Below are 14,270 nucleotides of genomic sequence, written 5' to 3'. Positions count from 1 at the left end.
GCAGTCCTGTTATCTGGTTTGTACTGGGAGGAAAGAAGTTGGTAATGGGACAGGGCCAAGGTTTCAGATTAGCTCTGGGATGAGACTCTGTCTGTACTGGGAGGAGCTCAGGAGATCCAGTTTGCACTGGGATGGTCCCCAGTCTGCAGTGGGTGATGCCGTTGGATCCGGTTTCTGGGACAGGTCCTGGACTATACTGGAACAGGACCACGGCACCAGTTTGTACTTAGACAGGGCCCAGTCTGTACTGGGAGGGAGGCAAGGGATGCAGTTTGCACTGGGAGGGGGCTTAGTCTGTACTGGGTTGGAAGCAAAGCACACAGTTAACATGTGGAGGGATGCAGCAGGTACTATGAGCAGGGAATCCACTTTGTACTGAGATGGGACCCAGAGTGTTCTGGGATCACAGAATAGAATCATAGAACCAACCAGGTTGGAAGAGACCTCCAAGATCATCCAGTCCAACCTAGCACCCAATCAACCAGACCATGGTGCTAAGTGTCTCATCCAGGCTTTTTTTTCACCATCTCCTGGGACGGCAACTCCACCACCTCCCTGGGCAGCACATTCCAATGGCAAATCTCTCTCTCTGAAGAACTTCCTCCTAACACCCAGCCTAGAACTCCCCTGGTACAACTTGAGACTGTTTCCCTCGTTCTGCTCCCCATGTCTGCAGTCTGTGGGTCACACCATACAGGACAACACTAAAACATAAATGGTCTGAAGAAAGACATTTGTCTGGGAACAACATTCTCACAAGGGTAACACAAGCAGCAGCAGTAGGAACTGGAGCAGTCAGGCTGGGCCTGCACTGAGTGATATCAGAACTGCTCTGCAGGAGAAGACAAACAGTTTATTGCTTCTGAAAGCAGCCAGGGAGCAGTTTGCTCAGGGCAGCCTTCAGCTCCTGGTTCCTCAAGCTGTAGATGAGAGGGTTCACTGCTGGAGGAACCACTGAGTACAGAACTGACACCACCAGATTCTGGGATGGGGTAGAGATGGAGGAGGGCCTCAAGAAGGCAAAGATGCCAGTGGTGATAAACAGGGAGACCACAGCCAGGTGAGGCAGGCAGGTGGCAAAGGCTTTGTGGCGTCCCTGCTGAGAGGGAATCCTCAGCACTGCCCTGAGGATCTGCGCATAGGACACCACAATGAACAAAAAACAGAGAAAGACTAAACAGGCACTGACCACAATAAGCCAAAGTTCCCTGAGGTAGGATGTGGAGCAGGAGAGCTTGAGGATCTGGGGGATTTCACAGAAGAACTGGTCCACAGCATTGCCCTGGCAGAGGGGCAGGGAAAATGTATTGGCTGTGTGCAGGACAGCATAGAGAGCCCCAGAGGCCCAGGCAGCTGCTGCCAGATAGACACAAAGTTTGCTGCCCAGGAGGGTCTCATGGTGCAGGGGTCTGCAGATGGCCAAAGTAGCGATCATAGGACATGATGGTGAGGAGAAAATACTCTGTGTCAATTAGGAATATGAAAAAGAAGAGCTGGAGAACACATCCTGCATAGGAGATGTCCCTGGTGTTCTTGAGGGCATTGTCCATGGATTTGGGGACAGTGGTGGAGATGACACCCAGGTCAAGGATGGAGAGGTTGAGGAGGAAGAAGTACATGGGGATGTGGAGGTGGTGGTCAGAGGCTAAGGTGGTGATGATGAGGCCATTGCCCAGCAGGGCAGCCAGGTAGATGGCCAGGAAGAGGCAGAAGTGCAAGAGCTGCAGCTGCCTTGTGCCTGGCAATGGCAGCAGGAGGAAGTGGGGGAAGGAGCTGCTGTTGGCCATCTGCTGCCTCTGCCCATGGAGACCTGTGCAAGGAGGAAAAGGCAGGGAGAAGTTAGGGAACACTTCTCTCTGCAAACCAAGATTGCAGTGCTCACAGAACACCTCCTCCCTGAGCTGCAGCACCAATGGATCAGCTCATTCCCTACCACCCCCAACCTCTGGCATCTTCAGCACAGCTTCAAACTCATCTTGGACCCTTAAGTTCCGTAAGGATGCCTCTGGACTCGGGACTACATAGGAAAAGGGCTGTGTGCTGAAGATCCCTCCCAGCAGCAGGACACTGGACATGAGCAGCTCTGAGTGTGCAGGGGCTAAGGAGCACCTCAGAAAAGGTCTAATGACACCTTTGGTGTCAGAGTCTTCTGCAGAGTAGAGAAATAAACTCTAGTCTCACACTGCCCACCTAGCACACCAAGGGGATCAATGTTGAAAGCCAAGACTCCTTCCCTTCCAGGAAAATGCTGTCTTGATGTTCTTCTGGAAAGCCTCCTCAGAAATGCCCAGGGGGGAGCTAGAACTGTGAGCAGCTCTGCCCAACGCAGCTCCCTTTCCACAGCACAAGGACCCTGCCCTGCCCTGCCCTGCCCTGTCCTGCCCTGCCAGGGCTCTCTTCTGCCACTTACAACTTCTCCCCACCATGGTAGTGTGTGGAGCTCCCTGGGCAGGCTGAGAGTTGAGGCTGGCAGGCAGCAGAGTCCCTGCCCCAGCACACAGCCCCTGGGCTGCAGGGAGCCTGCTCTGAAGGACAGCCCTGCCCACCCCTGCCTGCACCCCAGGGCTCCACAGCTCTTCACAGTGGCCTGAAAAGAGCCTCTGGTCAGGGAGACCTCCTTTCAGCCCCAATCAGCTGTTTCTGTGCCATCTTTAGGAGGTGCCTCCAGGACCTGCACCTGCCCTGCCGAGCAACCACAGACTCACCGTGTCAGTGACTGCAGTGACTTCTCCTCCTGGACATCATCAAGCTCTCTCTGCCTTCTTCATCTTCCTGAGATTCCCTGGCAGTGCCCTCAGCCCTGCTGTGCTGTGCAGAGGAGCTGCTCCTGGCCAGAGCTCTCTCTTGTCTCTGCTGCCTGCTTGCCAGCAGCTCCCTCCACCCATGGAGCTCAGCCCAGCTGAGCAGCAGAGGACCAACCCAAGGCATGTAATGATCCCTCTGGTGGCTTTGGTGCCATGTGAACATCAAAGACTGAGAGGAAGATGATGAAAACTCTCAAAAAGTCAAAGTTAGATTCAGACTCTGAAGTTTCTTGTAGTGTTGCTGGGTCCCAGTGAGGACTCTACTGGGAAAGTGTCTGCAGGCTGTGGTTGGAGTAGAGAACTGATGGCAGTGATGAGAGGTCAGGAGAAGCAGAGGAAGTTGGCTCTGCTGCTGAGCAAACCTGGAGGTGTTTCGTTAACGCAAAGGGTCAAACCCTGACCCCCAGCCCCTGGACACACAGATCCTGTCCCTCAATCACTCCTCAGGGTGCTTCCTGGAGGAGCAGGACCACTGACAAGGGCAGGACTACTCCACAAGCCCTGCCAGGCTCCTGAGGATGGACAAGGAGGCAAGGAGGGGTCTGCAGATGGCAACGTAGCAATCATAGGACATGATGGTGAGGAGAAAATACTCTGCGTCAATTAGGAATATGAAAAAGAAGAGCTGGAGAACACATCCTGGGCTGGCAGGAGGAGTTGTCTCCTCAGAGTCATCAGTGGCACAGCCAAGAGCCACAACCAAAGGCATGAAGAGCTTGGCTCTGCCAGGAGGCTTTCAGCTCTTGCACAGCCCTCTGGCATCTGCATCTCAGGCTGTCCTCTGCTGCTGCATGCCCTGAGCCTCTTTCCCTGCAGGCTGGAGTCACCCCAGCACCAGCTGCCCTTCCTTGCTGGCACTTTCATTTACTGCTCTCTCTCCGTCCTCCTTGGCTCTTCTTTGAAAAACAAAGCCTTGAGTAGATCCAGGCTGCGGCTGGGTGGCACCTTGCTCCACAGCAGTGCAGTGGCAGTGACATTTCTTTCTTCTCAAGTCCAGTCTGGACTTCCCTAGCCATACTTTGTGGCTTTATTTCTTTCTCATGCTGCTCTTCACTATCCAGAAAATCTTCACCATGTCTCAAAGCACTCCTCAAGTACTCTCAGGCTACTCCTCAGCTGTCCTCAGTCTCCACATCACTGAGCCCAAGGCCTTCAGCCTCTATCTTGTGGTCACTGGACAGAGGCCTCCAAATATCTGGTCAGGGGACAGTGGCTTTAAACTGAAAGAGGGGAGACTTAGATTTGCATATAAGGAAGAAATCTTTTCAGATGAAGGTGACAGGACACTGGAACAGGTTGCCCAGAGAAGGAGATGCCCCTGCAAGTGTCCAAGCTTAGGAACTCTGAACAACCTGAACTAGTGGAAGATGTCCCTGCCCATGCTCAGGGGCTGCACTAGATGTTCTTTTAAGTCTCTTCCAACCCAAACCATTTCAGGATTCTTTGATTCTATCATCCCCAACCCTTCTCCACTGCACTACAGATCCCTACACATACCATGGGGGTGTTTGCATCTGAGCCAGCACCCATCAAAAAGAAAGAGTTGCCATTTGTAGGCCAGGAATGGCCATGGCTTGAGAGAAACAAGGCCAAAGCCAACTGCAGCTGAGAACAGTCAGCAGCAGTCAGTTCTGCTGAGGCAGGAGGAGAATTTGCAACAATTGGATGTTCTTTAGTAAAGCTTAACAGAGGTTTATCCAGGTACAAGTTGATGGCCAAGTTTCCCTCTCTGACTGACTCCATGGGAGAATTATACAAAGGAAAATCCATTTGGTGTAGGATGAGAATGAGTGTGAGAGGCAAATCCCCTTGGTGTTGTGCTGGAGTGATGGAAGAGAGAGACTGGGAATGAAAGAGGGAAGGGAAGGCCTCCTGTTGAGTCACACCATTCAGAATGGACTCCTCACTCTCTGAACAACTTGAGAGAGAAGTCTGGGTCATGTAAGATTCAATCCCCTTCCCAGACTTGTTCTCTGATTTATGACTGAGAGTTTGGATTCAGGGATTTCAGGGGCTGTGCTTTCCCATGGCACTGTGGCTCCTGTAGAGCTTGAAGGCAGGAGCAGCAGTTTTCAATTCCTGAAACTGTTCTGGGGAATCCTAAGCTCAGGCTGTGGCTTTTCAGAGCAAGGCTTAACAAGTCAAACCCCAATATTGGTTAGAATCAGTGCAGGGATTTAGATCAGATTTACACAGAGGTTGACCTGCAGTCCCCATCTTGAGGTCCATCAGCTCAGGAGATGTGAGGAGAGAGGTTGCCCTATGGCTTGAAGTTTGTTTTCCTCCTGTTGGCCTCAACCTTCTTTCTCCTGAGCTCTTTTCACAGCACTGCCCCAGGAAGATTGCTGCTTCTCTGCAAGGCCACAGCTCTGTGCTTCTAGCAGCTGTTCAGCAGACAATGGCACAGGTTCTGCTTTGCAGAGTGTTGGGATGCAAGCTGGTGCTGAGTGTGAGAGTTGTCTGGGGCTTGGGCTGGAGAGGGCCCTCCCAGGTGACTGACACAGCAGTTTAGCACCAAAAGAGCAAACAAGTGACCATGGGACAGGGGTGACACAGGGAACTGACCATGGGAAAGGGGTGACTGATTGTGGGAATGGGGCTGACCTCAGTCAAATGTGCTGTAACCGTGAGGACTGAATGAGGAACTGTGACCAGGTGTGGGACTGGAAAAGCTGCAAAACCTCCAAGGGAACAGGGAAGTTAAGAGCTTCCCCATGGATCGCAGCTTCCCCACTGATCAAGGCCTTCAGGCCAGTGAGACATCCTCTGGAGCCACAGTGGTAACTCTCACTTCTTTTGCTCTCTCTTCAGTTTTTCCTACTTTTTTCTATTTCTAACCTTTCCCCCTTCACAGGTAACCACAATCCAATTCAGGAGCTTTTCTCAACCAACTGCTCAGTTTCTTCCTTGTTTCCTTTGGAGGATCCATGACAGAACCATCTTGTCCAGGAAAGCAGTTGAGGCAATGTCACACAGCTGGCTCTAAGATCTCTCAGATGGCTCTGTGATGTCACACTGCCTGCTCCATGATGTCACAGAAGCCAAGCTATGCTGTCACACAATCAGATCTGTGATGTCTCAGAACCCACTCTATGATGTCACAACTCCTGCTCTATTATGTCACACCTACCACTAAATGATGTCGCTCAGCCTGCTGTGAGATATCACAGGCTCTGCTCCATGATGCCACACAACCTGCTCTATGATGTTACTCGACCAGCTCTCTAATGTCACAACTCTGGCTCTGTGATGTCACACCTGCCACTAAATGATGTCACTCAGCCTGCTCTGTGATATCTTGCAAGCAGCTCTATGATGTCACATAACCCTCTCTGTGATGTCAAACAATCAGCTCTATGATGCCACACCATCAGCTCTCTGATATCACACAGACTGCTCTACAGTGTCACAGGAGTCACTCTATGGTGTCACACAACCTGCTCTACAGTGTCATGCCACACATACTATGATGTCACACAGCTGACTCCATGCTGTCACACTACACACACTGTGATGTCACTCAGCCTGCTCTATGAGATCACACAACACAAGCTATGATGTCACACAAACCCCTCTATGCAGTCATACAATTCACTCTATGATGCCATGCAGTCCACCCTATGCTGTCACACCTTCTGTCTCGCAGCCTGCTCCCTGATGTCACACATAACCCTCTAGGATGTCACAGGTGACTCTGTCATGTCCAACAGCCCTCTCTAGGATGTCACACATTCAGCTCTATGATGTCACACAACACTCTCTGTGATTTCACACAACCCTCTCTATGATGTTACTCAGCCAGCTGTGGAAAATCACAGCTCTGGCTCTATATTCTCACTCCTACCAATAATGAGGTCATTCAGCCTGCTCTGGGATGTGTTGCAAACTGCTCTATGATGTCACATAGCTCTCTCTGTGATGTCAGACCTGCCTCTCTGATGTCACACTGCCTGCTCTTTGATGTCAAACAGCCTTCTCCATAGTGTAACATAGACCCTTCTCTGATGTTACAGAACCCTCTCTGTGATGCCATACAAGGCCCTCTATGATGTCACACAACCTCCTCTATGATGTCGCTCAGCTGGCTCTGTGATCTCACATAACCCTCCTAAGATACCACACAGCCTGCTCTATCCTGTCACAGGATGCACACTATGATGTCACTCAGCCCACAGGAGGATGTCACACAGACCATTGTAGGATATCACACAATGTCCTCTTGAGGATTTCACACAACCTGCACTATGCACAGAATGTGCTGTCTGCTGGCACACAATCCTCACTCTGATATTACATAACCCTCTGTATGATGTCACACATCCTGCTCTGTGATGTCACCTAACCCACTCTATGATGTCACACATCCCACCCTCTGATTTCACACAGTCTGCTCTGTCACACATCCCACAGATGATGTGTGTGACATCATAGACTGATTGTATGACATCACAGAGCGGGCTGTGTGACATCATAAAGTATGCTGTGTGACATCATAGAGTAGGCTGTGTGACATCACAGACCAGGCTGTGTGACATCATGGAGAAGTCTGTGGACATCATCTGTGGAGATCTGCGATCTCAGCACTTCCCTGCTCAGGGAGGCAGGAGCAGCGCGGGAGCGGCGCCAAGTGGCAGGGCAGGAGCCCTCCTCTGAGCCAGCTTCTCTCTCCTGAGAGGCAGGCACAGCATGGGCGGAGTCTCTGCTCCGGCAGCTGATCTAAAATCCCCAGCAAGTCGAGACAGGGCAGAGCTGTAATCTCAGCCCTTCCCTGCCCAAGGAGGCAGGCACGGTGTGGGCACAGTCTCTGCTGCAGGGGAGGTATTTTCACCAGAGGGGGGAGCTGAGTCCCGTGGGTTTGTCGTCCAGTTAGGACACGTGGGCAGGATCAGAGATGGCTGCAACTCGTCGTGAAAGTGTTTCCAGAAGATCTGTGTCCACCCAGACAGAGGTCCCACATACACATGCAGGTATCCAAACTCCTGGCTGTAAGGAGTGCCAGAATCTCTCACTTCCCATGCCAGACTGCAGGGACTACTCCTGTATTCGCTGTGAGCAAGTGGGTGACCTTCTCTGTCTAGTGGCTGAGCTAAAGGAGGAAGTTGAAAGGCTGCGGACTATTAGGGAGTGTGAGAGGAAGCTGGACTGGCGGAATCAAGACTCTGCCATCCTTCACACAGTCCCATCAGCCAGGGAGTAGTCAGAACACTACACACTCCCTACTCTCTTACCAGCTGCCCAAACAGAATGACTCAGAAGCTGGAGAGCAGTGGAGACAAATTCCTCCCAAGTGCACCAGGCATGGCACACCACAAGTCACTGAACCCCCTCAGGTGCCCCTGTATAATAGATTCGCTGTTCTGAGTGAGCCTGTTCCCACCAAAACCAACGTTCAGCAAGTGGAACCATCTAGCAGCAGCTATGGAAGCTTATCTAGCTCACGTCGTTCAGAGAGGCCAGGGGTGAGCAAACCTCCTGTCAAACATCTGCAGGCAAGAAGAAACGCCGGCTGCTTGTCATCGGGGACTTGCCTCTGAGGGGTGCTGAGGGTCCTGTCTGCAGACCTGATCCACTCTTTAGGGAAGTCTGTTGCCTACCTGGGGTCAGGGTCAAGGACGTAACAAGGAAACTTCCTACCCTGATCCACCCAACTGACTACTACCCATTGCTGGGTTTCCAAGCAGGCAATGATGAAATTTCAACAAGAAGTTTGAGATCAATGAAGGACTTCAGAGCCCTGGGACGAATGGTTAAGGGGTCAGGAGCACAAGTAGTGTTTGCTTCTGTCCCCCCACTGCCATCCTAATGATGGACTAACCATGAAAATCCAGCAGGTTAATGCCTGGCTGCAGGACTCCTGTCAAGGGCAGTTTTTTGGGTTCTTTGATCACAGGCTACTCTACAAGACTCCAGGGCTGCTGACTGTAGAAAAAAACCTGCTTGTCTCTGAGAGGAAAAAGAATCCTGGGACCAGAACTGGCAGGGCTGATTGATAGGTCTTTAAACTAATTTTGAAGGGGGAAGAGGGAAAAATGAGCCTAACTGAGGACATTCCTGGGACAATGGTGAGGCAGGGTACCAGCTTCACTGCTGGCCCAGGGGCTGTAGGGGAGAGAGGATTATGCAACACCCACAATGGTAACAGAGTCTCCTCTGCTCACGCTCTCAAGTGTCTGTATACCTGGGAAGAAGCATTGGGAATCAGCAGGATGAACTGAAAATCTGGGTGCAGTTCCAGGGCTATGATCTTGTTGCAGTTACAGAGCCATGGTGGGACAGCTCCCATGACTGCAATGTGGTTATGGATGACTATGGACTCTTCAGGAAGGACAGACTGACAAGGCCAGGTGGTGGAGTTGCTCTCTTTGTGAATAAGCAACTGGAATGTGTTGAGCTGAACCCAGGGGGAGATGATAAAAGCATGGAAAGATTATGGGTAAGAGTGAAGGGACAAACATGGATGATATGGCTGTGGGGGCTTACTACAGACCACCCAACCAGGAAGAAGCTACTGATGAGGCCTTCTACAGGCAGCTGGAAGTGACCTCAAGATCAAGTGCCCTGGTGCTCATGGGTGACTTCAACCACTCAGATATTAGTTGGAAAGATCACACAGCCAAGCACAAACAGTCCAAAAGATTCCTGCAGTGCATTTATGACAACTTTCTCCTGCAAGTACTTGAAGAACCAACAAGGAGAAGTCAACATGGATTTCCCAAAGGGAGATCCTGTCTGACTGATCTGATAGCCTTCTATGAAGTTATGACCAAGTGGGTAGATGAGGGCAGAGCAGTGGATGTCATATATCTTGACTTCAGTCAAGCTTTTGATGCTGTCTCCCATAACATCCTCATAGAAAAGCTGAGAAGATGTGGCATAGCTGGCTTTCAGTGAGGTGGATTGCAAACTGGCTTGACAAGAGAGCTCAGAGGGTTGTCATCAGTGGCACAGAGTCAACTTGGAGGCCTGTGGCCAGTGGTGTCCCCCAGGGATCAGTCCTGAGTCCAGTTTTCTTCAATATCTTTCTCAACCACCTGTCTGAGGGCATTGAGAGTACCCTCAGCAGGGAGGTTGGACCTGATAATCTCTTGAGGTCCCTTCCAGCCTCTGATCTCCTGTGAAACTGTGAGACTGTGACTCTGGGAAGAGTACAGGGACACTGCCCTCTCGTGTAGGGATGGGGTCAGGAAGACCAAGATGTGGCTGGAGCTGAACCTTTCAGCACATACAAAGAATAAGAAGAAGCTTCTGCAGGTCTGTCAGGCAGGGAAGGAAGGTGAAAGGAAGGATGTGATCCATGATGAGCAAGAGTGGTGAGCTGGTAACAATGGCTGAGGAGAAGGCTGAGGTACACAAACACATTGTGCTTCAATCTTCACTGGCAGCCTCTCTCCTCACATCTCCTGAGCTGATAGACCTCAAGATGGGGACTGTGGATCAAAGTGTGCAGAATTCTGATCTAAATCCCTGCATTGATTGAAACCAGTTTTTGGGGGTTGAGTTGTTCAGTGTTTATCTGAAAAGCCACAGCCTGAGCTTAGGATTCCCCAGAACAGTTTCAGGAATTTCAAACTGCTGCTGCTGCCTTCAAGCTCTCCAGGAGCCACAGTGCCATGGGAAAGCACTGCCCCTGACATCCCTGCACCCAAACCCTGAGTCATAAACCAGGGACCAAGTCTGGGACTAGGACTGGATTTAACCGCAGGATTGGGTTTAACCCTTCTTTCTGATGGAGTTCAAAGAGACAGGGAGTACATTCTGAATGCTGTGACTCAAGAGGAGGCCTTCCCTTACCCCTTTCATTCCCAGGCTCTGTGTAAACTCATTCCAGCACAGCCCCAAGAAGATTTTCCTTTCACAATCATTTTAATCTCACCCCAAATCCATTTCACCTTGTAGAGTTCTCCCACACAGTAACAGAGTTGGTAGAGTTTGAAGGGGGAAATTTAGCATAGTCCCTGACTGCAAAGACTGACAATAAGTCAGCACTGGCTACAACAGAAAACCATTGATGAGGTCTATTTAATTCACGGGGTTGCTATTAAGGATGTAGAGAAGAGGCAGAAACAATTTCCCCTCTTTTTTCTTCTCCTGTCACTTGTGCTTGCAACCTTCCTTCCACAAAGTGCAGCTGGGGAGGTCCGGACTGGACATGAGGGGAAAGAAACGACACTGCCAGGACAGTGCTGTGGGGCAAGGCATCATCCAGCAGGAGCCTGGAGCAGCTCAAGGCTTTGTGTTTCAAGGAACACTCAGGCAGGATGGAAAGATGACAGCAAAGGAAGGTGGCAGCAAGGAGGGGCAGCTGGGGGGATGATTCCAGCCTGCAGGGAAAGAGGCTCAGGGCATGCAGCAGCAGAGGACAGCCTGAGGTGCAGATGCCAGAGGGCTGTGCAAGAGCTGAAAGCCTCCTGGCAGAGCCAAGCTCTTCATGCCTTTGGTTGTGGCTCTTGGCTGTGCCACTGATGCCTCTGAGGAGACAACTCCTCCTGCCAGCCCTGGGGCCTCCTTGCCTCCTTGTCCATCCTCAGGAGCCTGGCAGGGGTTGTGCCATAGTCCTGCCATTGATGTTGGTCCTCTCCACATTCAACTGCTGCAGGAAGCACCCTGAGGAGAGAGTGAGGGACAGGAACTGCCTGTCCAGTGTCCAGGGCTCAGGGTTTGACCTTTTGCATTAATGAAACACCTCCAGGTTTCCTCAGAATCAGAGACACCTTCCTCTGCTTGTCCTGACCTCTCATCACTGCCATCAGTTCTCTGCTCTAACCACCATCTGGAGAAACTTTCTCAGCAGTGTCTTCACTGGGACCCATCAACATTACAAAAAACTTCAGAGTCTGAATCTGACTTTGACTTCTGAGAGGTTTCATCATCTTCCTCTCAGTCTCTGATGCTTACATGGCATCAAAGCCACCAGAGGGATCATTAAATGCCTTGGGTTGGTCCTCTGCTGCTCAGCTGGGCTGAGCTCCATGGCTGGAGGGAGTAGCTGGCAAGCAGGCAGCAGAGAAAAGAGAGAGCTCTGGCCAGGAGCAGCTCCTCTGCACAGCACAGCAGGGCTGAGTGCACTGTCAGAGGGTGTCAGGAAGATGAAGAAGGAAGAGAGTGCTTCAAGGTGTCCAGGAGGGTCACTGAGGGCTCACAGGAGAAGTCACTGCAGTCACTGACATGATGAGTATGTGGGGGCAGGACAGGGCAGGGCAGGGCAGGGTCCTTGTGCTGTGGAGAGGGAGCTGCGTTGGGCAGAGCTGCTCACAGTTCTAGCTCCCTCCTGGGTGTTTCTGAGGAGGCTTTCCAGAAGAACATCAAGGCAGCATTTTCCTGGAAGGGAGGGAGTCTTGGCTTTGAAGTTTGATCACCTTGGTGTGCTCGGAGGCCAGTGGGCGAGTAGAGTTTTCTTTACTCTGTAGAAGACTAACTAGCCCTTGTCTGGCTGCTCCTGAGCCTCTGCACGCCCAGAGCTGCCCCTTGGCAGTGTCCTGCTTCTGGGAGGGGTCTGCAAGGCAGAGCTCAGCACACAGCAGATGGGAAGGGCTGTGTCAGCAGGGACAGGGAGGAGAGTTGGGCACAGAGAAGCAGCTCCTGGCAGGGACAGCTCCATACAGCAGAGACTTGGGCAGGGGGGTAGAGGGAGCTGCTGCCAGAGATGCCCTGGCAAGGGGGATTAGGCACCTCTGTGCCATTCTCTGCACTGCAGACACACTTCCCAATGCAACCTTTTGCTCTCCTCTTCTCCCCAGCACAGGCAGTGCCCTCCAAGCTATGGGCTCCAGGGCATCAGTCAGCACCTTGGGAGCTGACATTCAGCTGAAGGCTCCTGGAGTGTGCACACAAAAGGATGACAAAAGCTCTTCAGTGCCATGCTGGGAGCTGCAGAGAGCAGAGCTGGCCAAGGAGAAGGCTTCAGCCCAAGCCCCTCTGCCTTTCTCTCTCCCCTTCATTGTCTCTGCAGCACTGCAGTGCTCTTCCCTCATTCTCCATCCATCCACAGCACTCTTGCTCTGGGGCATTGCTGTTGCCATGTGGTCACTTTGTGTTGTGACACTGACTCTGCAAGTCCTGCCCCAGAGGTGTCTGCATGGAAACTAAGTGTCCAAGCTGCCTTGGAAGGTGTGCTGAATATGGCAGAGGTTCGGGGTGGTGGGGAATGAGCTGATCCATTGGTGCTGCAGCTCAGGGAGGAGGTGTTCTGTGAGCACTGCAATCTTGGTGTGCAGAGAGTTTTCCCTAACTTGTCCCTGCCTTTTCCTCCTTGCACAGGTCTCCATGGGCAGAGGCAGCAGATGGCCAACAGCAGCTCCATCCCCTACTTCCTCCTGCTGCCATTGCCAGGCACAAGGCAGCTGCAGCTCTTGCACTTCTGCCTCTTCCTGGCCATCTACCTGGCTGCCCTGCTGGGCAATGGCCTCACCCTCAGCACCATAGCCTCTGACCACCACCTCCACACCCCCATGTACTTCTTCCTCCTCAACCTTGCCGTCCTTGATTCAGGATCTGTCTCCACCATTATGCCCAAATCCATGGCCAACTCCCTGAGGAATACCAGGAACATCTCCCATCCATCATGTATTGCTCAGGCATTTTTCATTCTCTTTTTCATTTCAGCAGAGGTTTCTCTCCTCACCATCATGTCCTATGATCGCTACTTTGGCCATCTGCAGACCCCTGCGCTATGAGACCCTCCTGGGCAGCAGAGTTTGTGTCCACATGGCAGCAGCTGCCTGGGGCATTTGTTTTTTCTATTCTCTGCTGCACACAGCCAATACATTTTCCCTGCCCCTCTGCCAGGGCAATGCTGTGGAACAGTTCTTCTGTGAAGTCCCCCAGATCCTCAAGCTCTCCTGCTCCACATCCTACCTCAGAGAACTTTGGCTTCTTGTGGTCAGTAGCTGGTTGGTATTTGGCTGTGTTGTGTTCATTGTGGTGTCCTATGCGCAGATCTTCAGGGCAGTGCTGAGGATCCCCTCTCAGCAGGGACGCCACAAAGCCTTTGCCACCTGCTTCCCTCACCTGGCTGTGGTCTGCCTGAGCTTTCGCACTGGCATCTTTGCCTTCATGAAGCCTCCCTCCATCTCCTCTCCATCCTGGAACTTGATTTTGTCAATTCTGTACTCAGTGGTGCCTCCAGCATTGAACCCTCTCATCTACAGCCTGAGGAACCAGGAGCTGAAGGCTGCCCTGAGCGAACTGATCCCTGGATGTTTTCAGAAGCAATAAACTTCTTCTTCTTCTCCTGCAGAGCAGTTCTGATGTCACTCAGTGCAGGCCCAGCCTGGCTCCTCGAGTTTTGGCTGGGTTTGGTGTATTTTTACTCTTTGTAGTATTGTCTTCTCCTTTCTACTTCACTCTCTGCTTTGCTTTTCTCACCAAGAATTTCTGTCCCTGAGCCCAACCTTCACCTCACCCCTCCCAGCTCAGCCCCTCCCAATCCTACCCCGACCCTGACTTTGTCATCATTGCTCACCCTGG

The 14,270-nt window shown here is 51.8% G+C and overlaps 1 protein-coding gene and 1 pseudogene across 1 annotated transcript; one reads left to right on the top strand and one right to left on the bottom strand.

The window, feature by feature from the left end:
- Positions 1-883: 883 nt before the first annotated feature.
- Positions 884-9,087, bottom strand: LOC128967500 (olfactory receptor 14A16-like; annotated as a pseudogene).
- A 4,159-nt stretch (positions 9,088-13,246) lies between these two features.
- Positions 13,247-14,018, top strand: LOC128967499 (olfactory receptor 14J1-like; the record flags this gene model as incomplete). The annotated part of the gene is made up of 2 exons (XM_054381640.1): positions 13,247-13,324; positions 13,407-14,018. Coding segments are annotated over 2 exons (690 nt in total), but the record flags the coding sequence as incomplete, so codon positions are not given.
- Positions 14,019-14,270: the final 252 nt, after the last annotated feature.

The sequence above is a fragment of the Indicator indicator genome, chromosome 6, assembly GCF_027791375.1.
Source record: "Indicator indicator isolate 239-I01 chromosome 6, UM_Iind_1.1, whole genome shotgun sequence".
NCBI lineage: Eukaryota > Metazoa > Chordata > Aves > Piciformes > Indicatoridae > Indicator > Indicator indicator.
Note: the sequence above shows the minus strand (reverse complement) of the source record. Positions and strands in the feature narration are given on the sequence as shown.